This window comes from Ailuropoda melanoleuca, chromosome 10 (assembly GCF_002007445.2).
Source record: "Ailuropoda melanoleuca isolate Jingjing chromosome 10, ASM200744v2, whole genome shotgun sequence".
NCBI lineage: Eukaryota > Metazoa > Chordata > Mammalia > Carnivora > Ursidae > Ailuropoda > Ailuropoda melanoleuca.
Window position 1 is genome coordinate 6,284,539 of NC_048227.1, and position 23,885 is coordinate 6,308,423.

At 43.3% G+C, this 23,885-nt stretch overlaps 1 protein-coding gene across 1 annotated transcript; it reads right to left on the reverse strand.

The window, feature by feature from the left end:
* Positions 1–2,846: 2,846 nt before the first annotated feature.
* TRIM4 (tripartite motif containing 4) lies at positions 2,847–23,824 on the reverse strand. The gene is made up of 6 exons (XM_019793766.2): positions 23,276–23,824; positions 17,944–18,039; positions 16,866–17,096; positions 12,405–12,427; positions 12,071–12,168; positions 2,847–8,122 (listed from the first exon to the last, which is right to left on the reverse strand). The coding sequence occupies exons 1-6, from the start codon at positions 23,666–23,668 to the stop codon at positions 7,539–7,541; spliced, it is 1,425 nt and encodes a 474-aa protein (XP_019649325.2). The 5' UTR covers positions 23,669–23,824; the 3' UTR covers positions 2,847–7,538.
* Positions 23,825–23,885: the final 61 nt, after the last annotated feature.

The window sequence follows — 23,885 nt, forward strand, 5'->3', positions numbered from 1 at the left end:
GTTTGGATAAATGTACATACATGAAACCATCACTATAATCTATGCCAGCAAAATTTTAAGTGTACAATACAGTATCGTTAACTATAGGAGCTATGCCATGCAGCACATCTCTAGGACTTATTCCTCTTGTCTAACTGAAACTTTACACCCTTTCACTAATACGTCCCCATTTCTCCCCCTACCCTCTAATCTCTGCTTCTATGAATTTAACTAGTTTAGATTCCTTATACGTATAAGTGATATCATGTAGCATTTGTCCTTTTGTGTCTGACTTATTTCACTTAGCTAAGTCCTCCAGATTCATCCTTGTTGTCAAAAATGGCAGGACCATCGGGCGCCTGGGTGACTCAGTCAGTTAGGTGTCCAACTCTTGATTCCAGCTGAGGTCATGACCTCAGGGTCATGGGATCAAGCTTCATGTCAGGCTCTGCACTGGGCATGGAGCCTGCTTAGGATTCTCTCTCCCTCTCTTAAAAAAAACTGTTTTAAAAGGCAAATAATATTTCATTGTATGTACATATCACAGCTTCTTTATCCATTCATCACGATATCCATGATCTGATGGACATTTAGGTCTGCTTCCATGCCTTGGCTATTGTGAATAATGCTGCAATAAACATGGGAATGCAGATATCTGAGATACTGATTTCAAGTCTTTGGGATATATAGTTTCAAGTGGGATTTGTAGCTCATATGGTAGTTCCATTTTAAATTTTTTAAGGAACCTCCATACTCTTTCCCATAATCTTTGGCTTTCTTGATAATAGCCATCCAAATAAATGTGAGGCAGTATCTCATTGCAGTTTTGATTTGCATTTCCCTGATGATTAGTCATGTTGAGCACTTTTTCCATGTACCTGTTGGCCATTCATGTCTTCTTTGGAAAAATGTCTACCCATGCACTTTGCCCTTTTTTAATAGGGTTATTTGGTTTTTGGTATTGAGTTGTAGAAATTCCTTACATATTTTGGTTATTAACCCTTTATCAGATCATGATTTGCAAGTATTTTCTCCCATTCCATAGGTTGCCTTTTCATTTTGTTTATTTGCCTTGCTGTGCAATGTTTTAGTTTGATGTAATCCCATTTGTTTTTGGGTTTTTTAAAATATTATGCTCAGTTAGCCACTGTATAGTACACCAGTAGTTTTTGATGTGGTGTTCAATGATTCATTAGTTGCGTATACCACCAAGGGCTCATCACAACACATGCTCTCCTTAGTACCCATCACCGTTACGCCATCCCCCCACTCCCCTCCCATTTGTTTATTTTTGCTTTTGCGGCCTGTGCTTTTGGTATCATATCTAAGAAATCATTGCCAAGGCCAATATCAAGATTTTCCTTTGTTTTATCCTAGAGGTTTTACAGTTTCAGATCTTACATTTAATTCTTTAAGCCATTTTAAGTTTTTTTGTGTAAGGGTCCAATTTCCCAAAAACCACTTATTCAAGAGCCTATAATTTCCCCATTCTGTATTCTTGGCACCCTTGTTGAAGAACAATTGACCAGAATGTCAAATTTAAAATCTTCCATTTTTTTAAATAGAAGTATAGCTCTAAAGAGATCCAAAAGCTGAAATGAAATAAAATTTTTAAATATTTTATTAGCTCAAAAGAAGGCACAAAAAGAGTAACAGAGAAAAAAGCAAAGAGGGGAATATTAAAACAAGTCGATATATTTAAACTCAACTACAACAGTAATTTCATTAAGTATAAGTGGACTAAACAGTTCAATTAAAAGCCAGAGATTTTTACAATGGGTAAAGAAGCAAGACTGAAAGTGTATATCATGCTAAATGAGAAACTGAAACTGGGATGGTCTGTCAACAAGCATTCCATATATGTACACCATGGCACTGATAATGGTAGAACTGAGGAAAGTCAGATAAACTGTACATTCAAGTTTTTTCAAAGGACCCTGATCCCTTTGACTCTGGAAATCTTTTCTATTTCAGAATTACCTATCTTCTGCGTTCTTTCTTTTAGCCCTGAAAGGAGGCCAGGTCATGAAGAACTGAAGAGTAAACTGTCAATATCCAGACTCCAGAGGAGTTGTGATTTTCTGTCTTTCCTGGGGGTCTCTCTTGGCCCCAGGGATGTAGTCTGTTGCTACTATGTCTTTTTCCCACAATCTCTTATGAGTCTTCAGTTACCTGGGTTTCTTCATTGTGTCTCCTTTCCACCTTTTATTATTATTATTATTATTATTATTATTATTATTATTATTATTAGTCAGTACATACCTCCTTACACTTTCAACATACCAGAAGATGTTTAAAGCAAGTAAGTGTTTAAAGCATTAAAAATAACAATGTATTGGGGTATTTATTGCCTATGTAAAAGTGAAATGTATGATAACAATGGCACAAGGACTGGAAAACAAGGTCTACTGTTATAAAGTCTTTCATCACACATTAAATGACCTGTTCCTTCAGGATTGATTCACATTTTTCAAAAATGTACACTGTAAACCCTATGGTAATGACTAAAAACCTTCTTTAAAAAAGTATAAATAGTGGAAATAAAATTTTATTTTTAAAACACATAATAAAACTAGAGGAGGCAGAAAAAGGAAAAAATAAACTTAGAAAAAATGAAACTAATATAAAAGAACTAGCAAAACAATATATTTTTTTTAAAGATTTTTTATTTATTTATAAGGCAGAGATAGAGACAGCCAGCGAGAGAGAGGGAACACAAGCAGGGGGAGCGGGAGAGGAAGAAGCAGGCTCATAGCAGAGGAGCCTGATGTGGGGCTCGATCCCATAACGCCGGGATCACGCCCTGAGCCGAAGGCAGACGCTTAACCGCTCTGCCACCCAGGCGCCCCGCAAAACAATATATTTTATCCAATTATATCAAACAGTAACTTTTTTTTTTTGCAGTTTTATACCTTTATCTGACAATCAGAGGTTAGCTCTCATCCACATTAACTGTAGATTTTTGAAAGTCATGACAGGTACGCAGGTAAATAATATATAGAGCTTGTTTGGTGAATCTGCATCCTCAGTATGTTTTTTAAACAACAAATGGGTATGGTATAGAATAATATTCTTTATTCCTTTGGCCCAGACAGCTTTGCATGCACACCCCACATCTTCTTTATCCATTCATCAGTCACTAGACATTGGGCTCACTCCATAGTTTGCCTATTGTTGATAATGCTGCTATAAATATCAGGGTGCAGGTACCCCAGAAACAGTAACTTTGAAGGTGAATAGTTTAACAATTAAGAATGGAAAAACTAGATGATTTAAAGGAGAAAAAAAAAAGCCAGTAGTTCTCCAGAAAAACAGAACCAATAGGATGGATCAATGGCCATTGGTTCACATGATCATGGAGGCCAAGAAGTTCCACAGTCTGCTGTTTGCAAGCTAGAGAACCAGGGAAGCTGGTGGTATAACTCAGTCCGAGTCCAAAGACCTGAAACTAGGGAAACTAATGGTGTAAGTTCCAGTTGGGGTCCAAAGGCTCAAAAATTGGGTGGCAATGGTCTAAGTCCAAGTCCAAGTCTGAAGGACCAAGAACCAGGAGTACCAATGTCCCAGGGCAGAAGATGGATGTCCCATCTCAAGCAGAGGACCAACTTGCCCTTCTGCTGCCTTTTTGTTCTATTCAGGCTCTCAATTGATTGGATGATGTCTACCCACTTCAGTGAAAAGGATCTTTTTTACTCAGTCTATCAGTTCAAATGTTAATTAATCTTTCCTGGAAACACCTTCACAAATATACCCAGAAATGTTTTACCAGCTAAGACCCCTTAGAAAAATGGACACAACCACAACAGAGGTCTACAAGAAGCCTATTCTGATAGACTTGCAGCTTCAGCTTCTACAAGTCATAACTCATATCCTTACAAGAAAAAGATAAGAAAACTGGAAATCAATGGCTTTCCTTGGACCCACCAGAGAACTGAGGTTGCATGGCAAACTGCTACCCCAAGGTCTGAATAGACAGGCAAATCCAGAGTCAAAGCTGAGATCTCCTTACCTGAAGCAAAATCCACTGGAACCATAAACTTGTAGGAATACTGAAATAATAATTTTGATGACTTGCTGGAGGTTGAGTGTGGGCTAGCTTAAGGGTAAGAAATTTCTGGGAGCTGCAGTGTTGAAGGGGTGGAGAGCATATATTCGTGGGTTTACCTCCAGGAACCCCACCAAATTCTTAGGATGAAAAGTTGAGAAAGATGCCCTCCTGGCTCTGGCAGGAGAAGGAATAGAAATCATTGAAAAATGTGCCCAGAATGCTTTACATAACAAGAGCCTAGTTTCCAGGGGAGATGTTAGCAGAGCCTTATCCATGGTCACACAGCATACCTACTGTGTGGGTTGAAATCGGAGATAGTCAAGATCATCTGGAGAAAGTGTAGGATAAATAGTCGTTGCCAAACTGTATTCTGGGAAGTCTCAGTTGCTGCTCCCTGAGCTAGTTTCTGTAGTGAAATAAGCTTGAGAAATCCTGTGTAATAAGTACCTCTTCCAGTAAGTCATAATGTATTAACATAGTAAAGACTCAAAGAAATCCCTAAGTAACACTGAAAACTATTACAAGCTCATTCTCAATCCTGTTTGTATATCAGAAGCATCGTAAGAGTTTATTTCATTTTTAGTAAATATGATACCTGTGTCCCATCCCATTCCTGAGAGGGGCCAATATCAAGACTCCCAAGAAGCAAAAAAAAAGAAAAAGAAAAAGAAAAAAAAAGAAAAAGAAAAGAAAGAAAGAAAGAAAGAAAGAAAGAGAGAAAGAAAAGAAAGAAAGAAAAAGAAAGTTAATAAAATAGGTAGAGTAAGAGAAGAGTATTTTTCTCAGTAAAAGATGCAGGTTCTTTAATAATAATGAAGGAAACCAGAATGTGTCAGCCCAAAATATGTCTCTTTGACATAAAAATCATTTTGAGCTGAAGGCAATTAAGAGCAGCAAACCCAGAAAAAGCTCCCCCTTTTCTGCCAAACGGCAGGATATAAATTGTCCTTTTGCTGGCAACCACACCAACCAGGAACCTGCAAACAAACATTTACTCCATTAGTTTCCTCACATGCATTTACCTTCCCACAGTCTGCCACCCTTGGAAGGCTAAGACTGTTTTTCCTTTGTCCTGTCATTTCTCCACAAGGGTATGGGTCTTTGTTAAAGATACTACGTAAGCCAGAATTCTAAGCCTCCACTTTGAGTTACTCCTCATTTGAGGTTTTTCCTGCATGGTTTGTGCTGCATGTGTTAATAAACTGTTTTTCTCTTCTTAACCTGACTTTTTGTTAGAGTCCCAGCTGAAAACCTAAGACTGGTAGGGGTAAAGTTTGCCTCCCCCACAGTAGTATGAAGGTGGGCTCATGAAGCCTTGAGAAAGGAGGAAATGGTTTGGAATCACTGCCACCAGAGATGTAAAAGGAAGTCAGGGGATGAAAAAATAAAAAGTGTGTTCACCAAGCAGCTCAAAGAACCCACCTGAAGTTAGAGAGGAAGACTCTGTAACAGAACCAGTCGACCTGGCTCAACAGCCCCAAAGGAGGCTGGAGGAAAGGTAGTGATGAGTTTCCCAAGGACTGGAAATGAGCAAGGCAGATCCTGGAGGAAGTCCTGATGGACAAGCGTACTGGTTTCCTAAGACTCTGTAACAAGCCACAAACTGGGTGGCTTGACATAACAGAAGTTTATTATCTCACAGTTCTAGAGGCTGGAAGTCTAAAATCAAGGTGTTGGCAGGACCATGCTCCTTCGGAAGCTTCTAGGGAAGGGTTCTTCCTTGCCTTTTCCAACTTGTAGCAGCCTCAGGTATTCTTTGGCTTGTGGAAGCATAACTCCAGTCTCTCCCACAGCCAACTTCCCTCTGTGTCTTCACATGGCATTTCCATGTATATCCACAGATTGCCCTCTAATTATCAGGGTGCCAGACATATTGCATTAGGGCCCACCCTAATGACCTATCTTAATTTCCAAATAAGGTCATTGTCACAGGCAGGATTTCATCATATCTTTTTGGAGGACACAGTTCAACTCCTGACAGCAAGCACCTTGGGAAGTTAAGGAGAACTCACCAGAAATCACTGAATGAGGGGGTTGCTCAGGCTGAAGAAGATGACAAGCCAGGATGGGCAGGGACATAGGAGAGGAGGAGGGGTCAGGGAGGCTACCGGAAGTTTCATAAGAAGCCTGGTTAAATCACTGCCAGAAACTTTACTGAAAGTCTGGGCGGAAACACATTACAATGTTAGAAGTGGTAAGATTATCAATAACTTCCAGCTTCTTTACACTTTTTGTATGTTCCAAATTTTCTATTGTAAGTGCATGACTTTTACAACCAGAGAGAAAACAATCATTATTTTTAAAATAACTACCCAGCACCTGTTACAATCCGCTGAGAGCTTATAATCTAGAGAAGGTAAAATGGGGGAAAGTATATATACAGATAAAAACATGTAAAAAAAAAACCTGAAACAAAGGTGATGCTGACCGACAATCAGCATTCAACAGATGCTTACAAATAAACATAGACTAGAAAAGAGCACAGGCTTTTAGCTCACACAGATCTGGATTTAGTCCCAGCACTCCCATCTGCCAGCTACACATTACTGAGTTACTCCAAAGTTCTGTTTTCTCACTTGCAGAAAGAGGATTTGAATTTCCCTCTCCCACCAAGCTTCTGCAGGAGTCGTAGGAGAGCACTACCAAGGATGCCGGCAGCACGATCTGAGTACTTAGCAAGTGTCTCCCAACATTTTAGGCGTGACGTTAATACCTTGTATATACAATGTAAGAATCTGACAGGCGGATAACAAAATGAACACTTGAGGGCACAGGCATGGTCAGGTGAAGAGGAGTAACTGCGCAGGCAGAATAAGGGAAGATTTCCTCACCTCTCTGGTCCAGAAAAGTGAGAGGTTATCAGTACTTCCTGGAGAGAAGAGGAACTACCTGATTGAACAGAAAGAGAGTCCACAAAAGATGTCCAATTTCAGGGAAAGTGAGACAATCCTATACCAAAAGGCAACCTGAATTGCCTTATAGGGTAAGGGAGCAATCATCTTCTATAATAGGAAATTTCAGATTAAGGAAATTCCAACAGTCCAACGATGCCAACGAAGGACTTGTTTCTTCTTCCTCTCCACTGTTATTGTGCTCTCCTCAGTTCCAAGACAGCTGCTAACATCAGAAGAGGGGCTTTGTCTCCTCAAACACCTCTTTTTTAAAGCTACAGAATCTTTCCCCAGAAGCACCTGAGAAAATGTCTCACCCCAGCTCACTGGCCAGCACTGCCTCACATGGGTCTGCCTCTTCTGAAGTGCAGGGAGGGTGCTCACTGCACAGTTCCTTTAGGAAGGACCAGAAGAGAAGGAGGGAAGTGGAACAAGTGGCTGCTGGAAAGGCACCCAACGGGGTCTGCCATCCCTGTCTGTGCACAGCATGCGCAGGGAGCCGAACAAAACGTGAAACTGAAATCTGCATGGACGGTACGGATGTGCTACCTGGACCAGCATGCATGAAGTGAGGGAAGGGGGCCCAGGGATGCACGTCCCTGGGCCGGGGAAGAACAGCCTCATTTCCTAGCCGTCACTGCCGGGATGACTAAAGATGCTAATGGACTCAACCAAAAAAACGGCCGGAGGCGGGAGGCGAGAGGACAAGAGAAGGTGTGTAGATGTGTGCCATCCACAGCACTGTAGAAGGAGATGTCCCCAGCATCAGAATCTAGGAAAACTCCCACCCGCTGAAGAGCAGGCTCTTGCTTGGTGGGACTTACAGGAGAGCTGGTCAGGGGCCGATAGCCAGTGGAACCCCAACTGAGGGCCCAAATGCCCATGTGGGGGCACATTTCTGAACCATCAGCAAGCCCCATGACGTCCCCCCGACACACCCCCACGGCAATCTCCAGGCTATCTCGGTTCTCAACTTCCCAGTAATGTTTCCCTGAAGTGAAAATGTTTTTTCCCAAAACACAGGGTAAGTGCTGAAATCTTCCCACAAACTGTGTGTTCTGAGAGTTCCTCCATCCACTAACGTAGCTCCATGCTGAGGAAAACAACGGCCAAGAACTGGCTGATGCTCCATTTTTCACATATCTCCCACCTTGGGAAAAGACAAGCTTGGGATGAGCCGTGTCTTCAACCACACTTACAGCCACTGCAGAGAAAATGAGAGGTGATTTATAGCTTACCACCAGCCCTCCTCCAGAAACTCCCCTCTTCTCCAGCTTCAGTTCCAGGTGTCTCCTAACAAGAACTGTTAGGGATGAGACTCCCCCACTGCCTCTCACCGGAGCCTGGCTGGGCCTGGCAGGCCATGGAACAGCCGTAAGCACAGTGAAATCTTCATTTCCCTTCTGCTCTAAACGACTAAGATCTAAAAACAGGGAGCTCATTATTTCTCGTGGCCCCAAGTCTTCACAACCAGCATCAAATTGGGAGAAACATTACCAGATTCTGACTTGTTGAATCAGGACCAGACCAAGATGGCGGACAGGCTGGTGCTCTGCACTGGGACACAGAGGTAGCGCCATTAACACGTTTTCTCTTCACTGGTTCCAGTTGTTCACTGGGCACCTCCACAGGCCCCTGACAGATCACTCAAAATGCAACTCACTATCCCAAGTCCCCTTCTATCCTCTTGGGACTCCTGCCCCTTCCCATGCAGACATCTTGTCTTCTGTGTTCTCTGAGCTGTACGAGCACTACTTCTACCCAAACATTCACGCCTTGAAAACTTAAGGTTATCTGACTCCTCTCTCCCTCTGACCCTGGATGGGTTATTCGTCACCAAGTCCTACCAAGTCCACCTCTGAAATACCACTTGGGTTCTTTGCCTCTTCTGCATCCCACTGCCACTATCTTCATTCAGAACTCTGGCATCCCCCACTTCAACTGTCCGGCTTTCTCCCTGGCCTCCCCGATTCCCAATCCTCTTCCTCCGACTCTCCATGTCTCTCTAGTTTGTCGAGGCGTATTTTTCTTCGTTACATTCAGTTAGCCAACATACAGTACATCACTAGTTTTTGATGTAGTGTTCAACAATTCATCATTTGCATATAACACCCAGTATTTTTTAAATCAAGAATGGATGTTAGGTTTTGACAAATGCTTTTTCTGCATCTACTGAAGTGATCATATAGTTTTCCTTTTTTTAGTTTGCTAATATGGTGAATTACACTGATTTTTCAAATGTTAAGCCAACCCTGCTTTTCTAGAATAAAACCCAGTTGGTTGTGATGCATTATCTAAAATACGTTCTTAGGGGGCGCCTGGGTAGCACAGTCGTTAAGCATCTGACTTCGGCTCAGGACATGATCCCGGCGTTCCGGGATCGAGTCCCACATCCGGCTCCTCGGCTGGGAGCCTGCTTCTTCCTCTCCCTCTCCCCTGCTGTGTTCCCTCTCTCGCTGGCTGTCTCTCTGTCACATAAATAAATAAAATCTTGAAATAAATAAATAAATAATAAATAAAATACATTGTTAGGTTCAATTTGCTAAAATTATCTTCAGAATTCTTCTGTGTCCATGAAGGACACTGATCTATAGCCCTTTTCTCTTGTAATGTCTTTGTCTGATTTGGGTATCATGATAATGCAGGCTGCGTAGAATCAACTGGGCCTTGTTCCCTCTTCAGTTTTTTGTTAAGAGTTCATGTAGAATGGAGATTTATTTCTTAAATGTTTGGTAAATTCAGAGAAGTGGGACATCATCTTTTTTTTCTCATTTTAAGTAACATGTCCTTTTTCTCTTCTTGTATCAAAAATGTTCTCTTTACACTGGTTTTGGTGTAGTGCCCTTCATATTTCTTGTGCTTAGGGGTTGTTGAGCTTATTGGATCTGTGGACTTAACAGTCTTCACCAAATTTGAAAAATTTCGGGACTTTTTAAAAGATTTTATTTGAGAGAGAGAGAGAGAGAAAATGGGTGGGGGAGGGCGGAGCAGAGGGAAAAGCAGACTCCACGCTGAGCAGGGAGCCCAACACGGGGCTTGATCCCAGGACCCTGAGATCATGACCTGAGCTGAAGGCAACCACTTAACCAAATGAGCCACACTGGCACCCCAGGGCCATTATTCCTTCAGGTATTTTCCTGTCTCATCCCCATCGTATTCATCTCCTCAAGAGTCCCACTTACCACACATAAGACTGCATGAGATTGTCCCCCAGCTCTTTTCATAGTTTAAGGCTCTTTTCATAGTTTAAGGCTTTTTCCTGTGTGTTTCATTTTGTAGTTTCCACTTCTGCATCTTCAAATTCGCTAATCTTTTTTTCTGCAACATCTAATCATCTATTAATCCCAACCAGTGTATTCCTCTCAATCACTGTAATTTTATCTCCAGAGGTTTGATCTGGGATTTTGATCTTTCACGTCTAGTTATAATAACTGTATTAAAGTCCTTCTGTGCTTATTCTAACATCTGGGTCAATCGTGAATCAGTTTCAATCAATTATTCTCATTATGGGTCATGCTTTCCTACCTTTTTGCATACCTGGTCATCTTTGATTGGATGCCAGACATTGTGAATTGACAGTTACGTACTCATTTTTTAAAATCTTCTTGAGCTTTGCTCTGGGATTCAGTAACCTGGAAATAATGTGATCCTTTGGATCTGGTGTTCATGATTTATAAGGTGGGTCCAAAGCAGTGCTTCATGTAGGGTTAATTATTCCCCACTAATGAGGCAAGATTTTCCCAGGAATTAAGAGTTTTCTAGTCTGTCTGCTAGGAACAGGCATTGTTTGGGCCCTGTGGGTGCACCAGGAACTGTTCCTGCTAATCGTTTTGGACACGTCCTTCATTGGCCTCAGGTAGTTTCTCGCAAGCACTTGCTGGCCAGTACTGTGCTGAATACTTGGGGGGCACCTCTGTAGACCATCACCCTCGGATGGCTCTCTCCTTGCCAGTGCTCTGTCCAGTACTCTGCAAGCTCTCACTGCTTTGTCCTCCCTGGATTCAGCTCCTTCCTTCACCTGGCTCCACCTCCACTACCCTCCCCCAAGCCGCCACAATGGCCTGGAAGCTCTTTTAAGGCTGGAGGCTGGAGCCATCTTAGAGCTCACCTCATTTGTTTCACATTTCCTTGTCCTGTACTGCCTATATCCAGCGTTGGGAAGACGGTTATTTCATATACTGTGCCTGTTTTATTTTAGTTTTCTAGTTAGCTAAGTTTCAGGCTGAAGAGTAAATCCAGTCCCCATTACTTCATCTTAGCCGGAAGCAGACATCCAGCACGTGGTTCCTCATCAGGGATGTGCACAAGAGAGCTGCCTGTGTAGCGTTTATAACACCTACATGCCTTGGCACTTCCCTGGAGATCCAGTAAGTTGATCTTCAGACTTTCCTACATTCACGTCCACCTCAGCTCCTGCCTTTCCCCACAATGTACCTTATGGGTTTAGTCACATTGGACACCATCCCCTCCATTTTCTCCACAGCTTAGCTCATGCTGCTCCCTCTGCTTACACGAGTATACCTCCATTTTCCACTTGGCAAACTCCTATTCATCCCTCAAATCTCAGAACAATGTCACCTCTGTGTGAAAACTTCCCACTTCACCCCCAACAGAGCTCTTTCTCTGACTTTCCATAATATTTTACTTATGCCATGATAAACAGTAGATCGCACTATGTTACAGTAAGTAATAGGGGTCTGTCTCTCCAGTTTACTTAAATTCCTAGAAATAGGTGTTTTCTTTCTGTATCACTAGCACCTGATAATACGTGGTACGTATTAAGTGAATGCTTGTTAAACGAAGCATATGTGCATGTATTCTAGTTATCACCATTTCTCCTGACCCTCGGGCTAGCTGCATGTTCCGTTTCCTCTTTCCTTTCCAGACTTTTCTCAGTGTTTATTCTCTTATTTTATTTTATTTTTTTTTTTAAAGATTTTTATTTATTTATTTGACAGAGATAGAGACAGCCAGCGAGAGAGGGAACACAAGCAGGGGGAGTGGGAGAGGAAGAAGCAGGCTCACAGCAGAGGAGCCTGACGTGGGGCTCGATCCCACAACGCCGGGATCACGCCCTGAGCCGAAGGCAGACGCTTAACCGCTGTGCCACCCAGGCGCCCCTATTCTCTTATTTTAAAGATTTCTTGCTTACCTTGGAATCGCTTCAGCATTTCCTTCATCATCGGTATCTGGCATACAGTCTTCATCGTTAGAATTTCAGGAGAATAGTTCACATCCTGGCTGTCACTCCTAAGGAAAGTACAGAATGCTGCTCTCCTTAGGAGGCAACTCGGACAGCCAAGGCCCCCAACTCCCACTGAAGCTTCCAAGCCCAAAGCTGAGACCACTGCTTGCCCATTCCCCTTTGCGAAAGTGAGCAGTGGAATTCCTCCTCCACAGACTCTCAGGGTGTGCCCAGACTATTCTCTGGAGCCTAGGCCTGTTTCCCCTCTGCTCAGGCTCCCATGAAAAGCAGCAGCTCATACCTGGTCAACACATCCTTTGGATTCTGTGAAGAGAAGAGAAACAGAAGCAAGTTACGCCCCCTCCGCCCAAGACCTGCTATTCATCTTTGCAAGCAGGCGTTTCTCTGTTGGCCGTGCTTGTTAATGTCACATATGATCTCATACTGCCAAAGCCAATGGATTGAACACACGGTGTCTCTTTCTTCACATGACCCCTCTGCACCGTTTGGCAATATTAACAATCCCTTTCTTGAAACCATACTCTTTCTCCTGGCTTTTTGCCTACTTCTCCATCTATTCTCTTTCACCCCCAGACAATAACAAGTGCTGGTGAGGATGCGGTGGGAATACCAAATGGTTCAGCCACTTTGGAAAACAGTTTGGCAGTTTTTAAAAAATTTAATATAAATATACGATACAGCCCAGCAATTCTGCTCCTACCATCTACCCAAGAGAAAAGAAAGTGTATGTCCAGACAAAGGATGGCAGGCAAATGTTCACATCAGCATCATTCCTAAGAGCCACAAGGAGGAAATAACCCAAATGTCCATCAATTGGTGAACTGATAAACTGTGACATATTCTATAATGAAATACTATTCCGGAATTTAAAAAGGATTACAAATACAATACTAATGAATGTTACAACATGAATGTACCTCAAAAACATTATAAATGAAAGATTCTGGGCACAAAAGATCACATACTGTATGACTGTTTATAGATATATTTAGAAAAGGGAAATCTACGAAGTCAGAAAGTAGGTTGTCTGGGGCTGGAAGCAGGAACAGAGATGAACTATAAACAAGCACAAATGATCTTACTGCAGTGATGGAAATGCTCTGAAACTGGACTTCGGTAAGGTTTCCACACTTGGTAAAATTGTAAAAAAAATCACTTAGTTATAAAATGCACACTTAAGAGGGTAAATTATAAGATGTACATTATATCTCAAGAAAGTTAAAAAAAAAAAAAGAGCATCAAAATGGTTCATTGCCACATGAAAAAGTACTCAACCTCATGAGTCATTAGGGAAATGCATCCATCTTTTGGGAGGAGGGCAGGGGTGCTGACTGAGGGGCTGAGGTAACACTCTGTACCACCCGAGACGGCTGAGGCTGAAGCCCTCACCAGGCGAAGTACTGCCGAGCTTACAGCGCCACCGGGTCACTCCCACACTGCGAGTAACAGCGGCAACGGAAGCAGCCCCTTTGGAAAATAGTTTGGAATCGTCTACTGTGGAGGAGCCAACGCACGCCGTGTGACTAGAAACTGCTTATTGCTTTCACAGATTCACAACTGACAGAGAGGTAGACATAAGGGCACCAAAGAAGACAGGCTCATAACTGTTTTTTTACAACAGTAAAAACTAGAAACCCCAATTGTGCTAACAGTACAGTGAGTAGTATGTTTTGGCTTATTAATACACCGGAATTCTCTACCGCAGGGTTTTCCAACCTCAGCACTATGAGCATTGGGGGCTGGACGAGTCTTTGCTGGGAGCAGACGTGAGCCATGTTCCAGCCATTATGGGATGTTCGGAAGCATCCATGGCCTCCGCCCACTAGATGCTGGTAGGAGCCACCCCCAAGTTGTGACAACCAAAAGGTGTCCAACACTGCCCCTGGGGGAGCAAACTCACCCCAGGTTGGGAAGGGCTATGCAGTGATGGGAACAAACTGCATTTACAGAGACATGGGTTAATCTCACAATATAATGTTGAGCAAAAGCAGCACATATTCAAAAACAGGCAAGATGAGACTATGTGACAAGTCTGGAGGGAGAACAGCCTCACAGAAAAGGGAAGGGGTCCTAACTGGGCCACACAGAGGGTGTCTGGGAGGCTACTCATATTCCATTACCTGACTTGGCTGGTGGTTTCAGGGATGGGTCCCTTGGTGATGATCTGTCAAGTTTATGATTTATACATTTTTCTGCAGGGACATTATCCTTACAATGTTTTTAAACATGTTTATTGCATTATGACAATAAAAATGATGCTGTCTGAATCCATGGACACAAATAATACTTAAAGGTGAAACTATAGCTTAAAAACATTCACCAGCGAAAGAAAGGATCAATGTAGATGAGCTAAGCATGCCAGCTCCAGAGGCTGAGAAAGAGCTGGGGCTACGGAGCAAACTCAAGACCTAGTAACAAAAACGAGAGCAGATACTTGTGATGTCACTACAGCATAATTTGTAGTGCTAACGCTGTTAGGGTGACCTGGATTTCCGTCACTGGAAGAAGGAACTGGCAAAATGGTAGATGGACACATGGGTCCAACGTATATATGGCAACAGGAATGGATCTTAAAAACAGTGCAAGAGACAGAATGCACAAGATTAAATCGCTGCATAAATTAAAAATACATAAACCAAAGCAATACTGTGTATTATGCAAGAATACATGCAAATAAAAAGGTGAAAATTAGGAACAACAGTATTTTTTTGATGTTCCTACAGTTCTTNAAAATACATAAACCAAAGCAATACTGTGTATTATGCAAGAATACATGCAAATAAAAAGGTGAAAATTAGGAACAACAGTATTTTTTTGATGTTCCTATAGTTTCTTTTTTTTTTTTTTTTAATGTGTCTATAGTTCTAAGAATGGAAGTGACTTACGGGCTAAAAATGAAGGAATAAAGGAAAAAATAGATGGACGTGAACAGATCAGTAAAATAAGTTCTCTTAGGCCCTGATATTCTCTGAGCCGGTTCTATCTTCTTTAAATGTTTACCTACCCTTGCCCTTATATTGGCTGATACACTCTTTTTTTTTTTTTTTAAGATTTTATTTATTTATTTGACAGAGATAGAGACAGACAGAGCGAGAGGGAACACAAGCAGGGGGAGTGGGAGAGGAAGAAGCAGGCTCATAGCAGAGGAGCCTGATGTGGGGCTCGATCCCATAACGCCGGGATCACGCCCTGAGCCGAAGGCAGACGCTTAACCACCGTGCCACCCAGGCGCCCCTTGGCTGATACACTCTTTTTTAAGCATTCTGCCTGTCGCTCATGTGTACCTTTAAGGTTTCAGATTCTGAGTAGATATTAAACCTATATTGAAAAACTGTTTGAATGTGTTATTTCAAAGATTCTGCTAGAGTATACATTTGGATATGTAACTGGAACTTCACGGCTAGCAATTTCCTGCCAAAAATAACTGGCGAGTCGGTTCCAGTGTCTCTCTTCCTTAAAGGTAGAAGAGAATGTTGTCTCCCGATGAGGGAAAAAAAAGTAATCATAGACTGAAGGGCCCCTTCTATGGTTCTTTCCTCTTCAGTCACATCTTCCACATTTCTTCCACATATGGAAGAGAGGTTCTGAGGGACCTAAGACCAAAGGTGAATTATCTCAGCAGAAAAAAAAGACAGTCACAAATGCTGGATCCTATCCAAAAACTGAAATAGCTCCAAGGACACTTACCTGCTGAGGATATGAAGGTAAAGGTTAACTCCAAGGAAGGACTACTGATAATAACCTGGCTTAGAAGTCCCAAATCTAAGTGCTAATGAATTACTTTTCTACTTTCTTTTTTAGTAGACTCCACGCCCAATGTGGGGCTTGAACTCAACCCTAAGATCAAAAGTCATATGCTCTACTGACTGAGCCAGCCAGACACTCAGGTTGCTGGGTATTAGAAACTATTTAAATGAATGTACCAGGGGCGCCTGGGTGGCTCAGGTCATGACCTCCGGATCCTGGGATCCAGCCCCACGTCAGGCTCCCTGCTCAGCGAGGAGTCTGCTTCTCCCTCTTCCCCTGCCACTCACCACTGCTCCTGGTATCTATCTCAAATGAATAAATAAAAAATTCTTTTAAAAAGATAAATGAATGTACCAATCAAAATCTGGATCTAAGAGCAAAGTTATTACCAAGCTATGATTGTAATGATTAAAAATTAGTAAGAGGGCACCCAGGTGGCCTCTGCCTTCAGCTCAGGTCATGATCCCAGGGTCCTGAGATCAAGCCCGGCATTGAGCTCTTCTCCCTCTCCCTGCCGCTCTGCCTCCTTGTGCTGTCTCTCTCTCTCAGTCAAATAAATAAATAAAAACCTTTAAAAAACGATAATAAAATATATTTTAAAAATTAGTAAGAAAGATAAATTTATCTTAAAAACTGTTGATAGAGTTATCTACTTTGTGATTTTAGGTTTGCTTTGTTTTACTATTTTAACAAAGAATTATAAATGTACAAATAAGATGAATGGAAAAGTCTTAGATGTGCTTCAGATCCTAGGCGAACTATTAGACCAAGTTAACCTAGGTATCTCATAATACCTGAGCTCAGCATACCTAACTTTCACATTAATTTCCTTTGAAAGGTGAATCTCTCATTCTTTAATGATAGTAGTCACATAATTATCAACAGAAAGAAAACATTTCTTCTATGAAACCCGCTCCCCAGGAAAGACATGTAGTTGTAAAGACAAGCGAAGGTCAGTGAGGGGTGCTAACCGCCCCCTCCCCGGCCGGCCCACCTGAAGCAGCTCCAGGGTGGGGCTCTCGCTCTTCTCCCGGACCTCTGAGATGAGCTGCTTCAAGGAAGTGATCTTCTGGTGGAGCTTTAAAGTGTTCTCATTCTGTTTCTTCTTCAGCTCTTCTTCTTCTTCGCTCAGGCTCTGAAGAAACAGTTTTTCTTCCTCCTCCAAAAATCGGTGCAGCTTTGCAAACTCTGCACTGAATCTTATTCGCTGATTCTTCATCTTCTCCTAGAGCCAGAGGGGATTTGCTCAGTCCTCGTTCTGCGTGGCCCCTGCTCCTCCGTCCCGTGCACGCGACCCCCCAACAGCCCACGGTGCTTCCCTCCTAATCACTGCCTCCAGAAAGCGCCTGCCCACCCTGCACAGATTTCTGCTCAACTGTTTAGCCTATAGTATTAGTTCCTTCTTGTAACGTCTGAGTCCCCACCACTGATGGCAACGCCTTGTTTGTATACTTTTGAAACTAAAATACACGTTCACATTTATTATTTAGTTTCGCCTCCAGAACACCTGCAGTTTCGTTGAGTTAAACCTTTAGGTGTGTACGCGTGCGCATCATGCCTCCCAACGAAACTAGCATCTCTGAAAGCAAAGCCCGTTTACTTTCCACAGTGCCATGGACCCAAACCAACGACAACCTGGGGAGTGTATTTAGGAAAAAGTGGGAAGGAGGGGGGCGCTACCTTAGAGATATGGCGATAAAATTTCTGAAACTCCCATCCCCCAAAACCACAGGTCAGTAGAGACACGTCCTGTTCTATCACCTTATCTGCAAGGAGTCTGACAACTCTTCCCAACAACACCAAAGGGCCTCAAGGGCAAGAAATGCCCCACGCGGGGCGCCTGGGTGGCACAGCGGTGAAGCGTCTGCCTTCGGCTCAGGGCGTGATCCCGGCGTTATGGGATCGCCCCACATCAGGCTCTTCCGCTATGAGCCTGCTTCTTCCTCTCCCACTCCCCCTGCTTGTGTTCCCTCCCTCGCTGTCTGTCTCTATCTCTGTCAAATAAACAAATAAAATCTTTAAAAAAAAAAAAAAAGAAAAGAAAAGAAATGCCCCACGGCTTCTGCTATTACCTTCCACTCGGTAGCATTCTTCACTTCCATGTCCTGAAAGTATATGGCTTTCTTCATCTTGTCCTTCAGACTACACTGAGCCTTTAGAAGCTTCTCCTGCCGGCAGAAACACACATCAGAGAAACCCTCTCCCCCAGCGTCCTGCTTGCTCGAGAGCTAAGTCATCTAATCCAAACAGGGAATGAGGTTAAGAAAATGCTGAAGACAGTTACAGACCTCGGTATACAAAGCATTCTGGTCTGAACTCTTCATAACACTATGTAGAGTCTGCCTACTGAGTTGGTAAAAAACGAAAACTGTTAAAGGATTAAGGAATACCTACAACTGGTAAACGAGGCCTCTGACACTGCAACAGTAAGAGATTTTTGTAAAAAGGTGCCATGTTCAGTTCAGTCAGCCAACATACAGTACATCATTAGTAATAAAAAATAATAAATTTAAAAATACATTCTCGTGCAAGAAAAAAACAAAACAAAAAAAAGGTGCCATCTTTCTGAAGGGCAACTGAAAGGATTTAGAACCATTTAAAACGTGTATAATCCTACTTCCCATAATCTGTGCACTTGAAACACTGGCAAAAATAATACATAAAGTAATGTTCACTGCAGATGATTCATTATCCATAAGTGGGGAATTTCTAAATAAATTATGGTGTATTGCTACTCTATACCAATCTCAGGTAGCTCTCGGTATACTGACATGTTATATTAAGTAAAAAAAACACTGAGCAGTAAGACGAGAGTATATTTCTGTTTTGAAAAGAATAAATGTGTATGTATTTGTGTGTGTTTGTATTTTCTTTTAAGATTCATTTGTTTTAGAGAAAGAGAGAGAGAGCAGGCATGCGTGAGCAGGGGGAGGAGCAGAGGGAAAGAATAGCGAGCAGATGCCCCACTGAGCGCACAGCCCCCCACCAGGCTCAATCCCACCACCCCAAGACCGTGACTTGAAATCAAGAGCTGGACACTCAACCAACTGAGCCACCCAGGTGCCGCTGTGTGTGTGTCTGTATTTAAATAGAAGAAAAATTTGAAGAATATATACCTAAGTATTAACACTGGTTATTTCTGGGGAATAGAAGTTGGGGCAGGGAGGACTAAAATTTTATAAATTTCTGTTTTGTTTGATTTTCTACAAAAGGCATATTATCATTTTGTAATTTAAAATCCTAAACGATGGGGGGCCTGGGTGACTCAGTGGGTTAGGCGTCAGCCTTGGGCTTAGGTCACGATCCCAGAGTCCTTGGATGGAGCCCTGCATTGGGCTCCCTGCTCGGTGGGGAGTCGGCTTCTCCCTCTCCCACCCACCCCCCACCCGCATTCATGCTCTCACTCTCTCTCTCAAATAAATAAATAAAATCTTAAAAAAAAAAAAAAAAGGAAAACCAGCAGAAACTGGTAACCAAATAGCTACAGGAGGAAGGAGTCCAGATTTAGCCCCTGGGTTCTGGCTTGACAACTAGAAAGGCTGTGGGCTATTTACAAAATTCGGAAATACAGGGAAATGAGTGGTATGTAAATGATAGGTGGGAAATTATATTTAACTTGAATAAATTTAGTTTGAGCTGTGTGGGGGACATCCCAATGGGTACAGTTAGCAGTTAAGGGTCAAGAAAGAGATCTAAGGGGCACTGGGGTGGCTCAGTCTGTGAGGCGTCTGCCTTTGGCTCAGGTCATGATCTCAAGGTCCTGGCATTGAGCCGGCGTCAGGCTCCCGGCTCAGAGGGGTAGTCTGCTTCTCTCTCTCCCTCTGTCCCTCCCCCCACCCTTGTGCACACATGCTGCTCTCTCTCAAATAAATAAAATCTTTTAAAAAAAGAAAAGAAAGAGATCTGAGCTGCAGAAGCAGACTGGGGGGTTAGAGCACTGGCAGCAGGTGAAGCCAGGGTGTGAGTAAAATCCCCCAGTAAGAGTCTATCAAGGAGGGGATCCAGGCTGGAACTGGGAACAACTGCATTTAAGGGGTGTGCAGAGGATGAAAATCCTGCCAAGAAGCTAAGATGAGTGGTGGCTGGTGAAAAACCAAGAGAGCATGGTTTCTTCTACACCAAAGCAAGAGAAAATTTAAATAAAAACTGGTGAAGACTGTCAAATGCTGAAGAGTGGCCTAGGGCAGCTTTCCTAAGTGTGAACATATGTCAAAATAAAAAGCTAAAAGAAAAAGAAATGAACAGAACCTCTCTCCCTGGCTGTCTCTATCTCTGTCCAATAAATAAATAAAATCTTAAAAAAAAAAAATAAGCATGGCAAGCTTTTTTTTTTCTTCCCCAGGAGAATAATGAAAACTAGTAGGTATCACTGTTCTGGCCATTTACAAATGACAATGGCTAAAACAAAGCGAGATCACTGACGAGAGTGACAGCCCGGAAGCAGAGCTCTCATATGATGCCGGTAGCTGCGTGAAGGGCACCCACCACTCTGGGAAAAGATCTGGCATCAAACTAAACATACGTCAATCCCAGGCCCAGCGGTTCTACTCCTAGACGTGCGTCCACAGAAAGACCTGTATGAGAATACATCCATTTTATCCATAAGAGCCAAAAACTGGACACAGCCCAGGTATGCAGTGACAGATGGAGAAAAAAACTGCGGTGTGTTCACAGAAAAGAACACGACGCAGCAGTAAAAAGGAACGGGCTACTGATACGTACAAAATGGGTGGATCTCAAAATATGCTGAGCAAAAGGGGCCTGTATAGAGGAGTACAGACTGTATGATTCTGTTTATATGAAGTTCCAGGACAGGCAAAACTAATCTTCAGTGGGCAAAAATTAGAACAGTGGTGGGGTGGGGGGAGGGAGCAGAGCTTAACTGAGAAAGAGGGTGGAGGAACTTTCTGGGGTGATGATAATGTTCTTTTTTTCTTTTTTTTTTAAGATTTTATTTTTAGGTAATCTCCACACCCAATGTGGGGCTTGAACTTGCAACTCCGAGATCAAGAGTCGCACGCTCCACTGACTGAGCCAGCCAGGCGCCCCGGTAATGCTGCTTATCTTATGAAGGGCTTAGGGTGCCCAGGTGTACGCATTTGTCAAACCTCAGCAAATGTACACTAAAGATGTGCATATTTAATTGTATCAAATGTTACTTCAAAAAATATACACAAGTGTTAAGTGTGACTGATGGTTTGCATGCTAAAGTATAGGAGGAAGTCTGCGGTTAACGTTAAATGCCTCAAAAGGAAGTAAGAATTGGTAGATGAAGAGAAAAGATGGCTAGGTAGGTGATAAATAGAGTAAAATGCTAATGGCAGAATCTAGATGAGGGTATACTGCTGTTATTACAAAAGTCTTCCAACTTTCATGTTTGCTTGGAAATTACATATTAAAATGTTGGGGGGGATGAAATTAGGTTGTACATCACAAAATCACCTGTGCTATTTTCTTTCTAATACGCTGTTGTCTAACATTATGTAATCTATTTATTACCCCTAATTGTTAACTTAAATAGGTACATAATCATGCTACCTGGGGAGCTATTTCAAGTAACTGTATTCCTTTATCAATTATATAACTGCTGCTTTGTGATCACTGTCAAATTAGATGTATATGGGAGGCCTGTAATCAGATAAGTAACTGTTCTGAATGAGACCAAGATTTTAAGTTTTCACTTTTGCTTAATAATGAAAAAATAATAATCTTTTAAGTAGAATTTTCTATTTTTTAAAAGCCCTTAACAATTCCAGTATGCATGAAATATCCTGTTTCGTTGGTTCTATGCCAAGACTCTACCTAAGTCTTTTGGAATCCTGCCATAGTTGGACTCTGAATAGGGCCCGGAATGGGGGCCCTTGAATAAAAATGGGAACTCTGGGGACATTAGAAAACTCGCTCCCTGCAATAACAGAAACTGCCACCAGAGGGCAGGAGGGCAACACCAAGCAGTTCTTCAACCCTATTCCCAGCGTCCTTCCTCCCTCTGCCCTCTGCACTCCAGAAGTATTGAGCAACTTCCAGTCCTCTTACATTTATCACATGCCATGCCAAGCCACCACACCGCGGAATATGCTGTTCCCCTGGCCTGAATATCCTCTCCCTGCCTATTGTGCTCAGCCTTCAAGACTGAGTTCACATTCAACTCCGTGAAACCATTTCTCACTCCTCACTGATGGACCTGAGCCCTTCGATGTACTCCATACAAACCTGGATAATTCACTCACACACTGAAATTTCTGGTCTACATACTTATGTGCCCTACAAGACAAGGCTTATGTCTTTCTTATTCGTTTATGTCCAGATCCTAGAACAGTGCCTGGCATACAGTACCGAGTTACTGGGTGGAGGATGTATGCTTTGTAGCGCCACTTTGCATAACTCCTGTTTGTGATCAATGGATAAAACTGTACAGCATTTTATAGTTTACAAAACACTTTAACTTGTATCATTAAACTCGTGTATTCAACCAGTACTTACTAGAAAACCAATTCTGTTGGAGACCACTGGAGTTACACCATAGAAGGGGGTAGGACTACTCTGGAAAGGATGATCAAGGAAGGTCTTCAAGCTAAAAGCTAAAAAGATGTAAAGGATGGAAGGTGGGGGTAGAGAAAGAGAACAGGCTTGAAACAAAAGCAAGAAGGTAGTGTGGCTGGAGCAGAGTGAGATAAACTGATTTATTCAACTGAAACTCCTTAACCCACAACATAGGCAGGACAGATAATCTCCAAATTAAAACATTAACCAATTTTCCCCAACTGATGGAGGAAGCTGGCAACAAACCCCAGCTTCATCACTCCAAGCCTGGCTTTTCCCAAATCATCAGTTGTCTGTTACACCTGTAGGTATACACCTGCACTGTCCAATACAGCACCCATTATCCAGGTGAGCACCCAAAATGTGGATGGTCTCAACTGACACGTGCCGTACACGTAAACACAGATGTCGAAGGCCTATCATATGAAAAAGTAAAGCATCTCACTGATAACTTTTCATAGAGATTTACTCTCAAATGATAATAGTTTGGATAACTGGGTTCGATAAAATATAGTTTTATAAATTAGCATCACCGTTTCTTTTTACCACTAGGAAAGTTTTATTATTTACGTGGGCCGCATCCTGTTTCTATTGAACAACACTAGTATACACCCTCTCGGCATGACTGTCTTAAACTAGGAGCTCCTAGGGGCCAGTACTTTGAAAATTCTATGCAGACCCTCCCCATCCCAGTTTTAAGCCCAGCTCTGAGATCGGTGTGACGCTTAACTTCTTTGCATCTGGGGGCCGGGGGGTCGTACTTTCAGTGGGACTAGCAGCCACCTCGTGGGAATTTCACGAGAATGAGGTAAAGTGTACGCGTTCCGGGGAAGAACTGCAGCCCCGGCCCGGCCAGCTCACCCGGTAGCTGTAGAAGGCCTCGTCGATGGGTGTCATGGTGTGCGCCTGGTGCTCCCGGGACTCCCTGCACACCAAGCACACGGGCCGCTGGTCGTCCTCGCAGAAGAGCCGCAGCGCTTCCCGGTGGCGGTCGCACTGGCTGGGGGGCACGCGGCCCTGGCGCCGGAGCCTCATCCTCTCCGTCAGCCGGGCCAGGGCCCAGTTGGGCCGCAGCGCAGCGAGCGGCGACGGCTGCCGGCACTCGGGGCAGGGGAACGAGCCGCCGCCCGGCGCCCAGCTGCGGTGCAGGCAGCCGCGGCAGAAGTTGTGGCCACACTCGATGGACACCGGGTCGTCGAAATAGTCCAGGCAGATAGAGCAGGTCAGGTCCTCCTGCAGGTCCTCGGCTTCCATGGTGCTTCTCTGAGCAGGGGTCGGGGTCGGACGCGAGGCGCAGGCGCGGCCGGCTCACTACCCGCGGCCGGTAGGGGAAAGTACGGCCCCTCCCCCGGGGGCTCGGAACCGAGTCCGCGCGCACGCGCCGTCCGGGCGGCGGCCCTCCCTCGTGCGCGCGCTGCGGGAGCCTGAGCGCGCGCCGGGCAGCCGCAGGATTTCCGCGACGCGAGGGCGT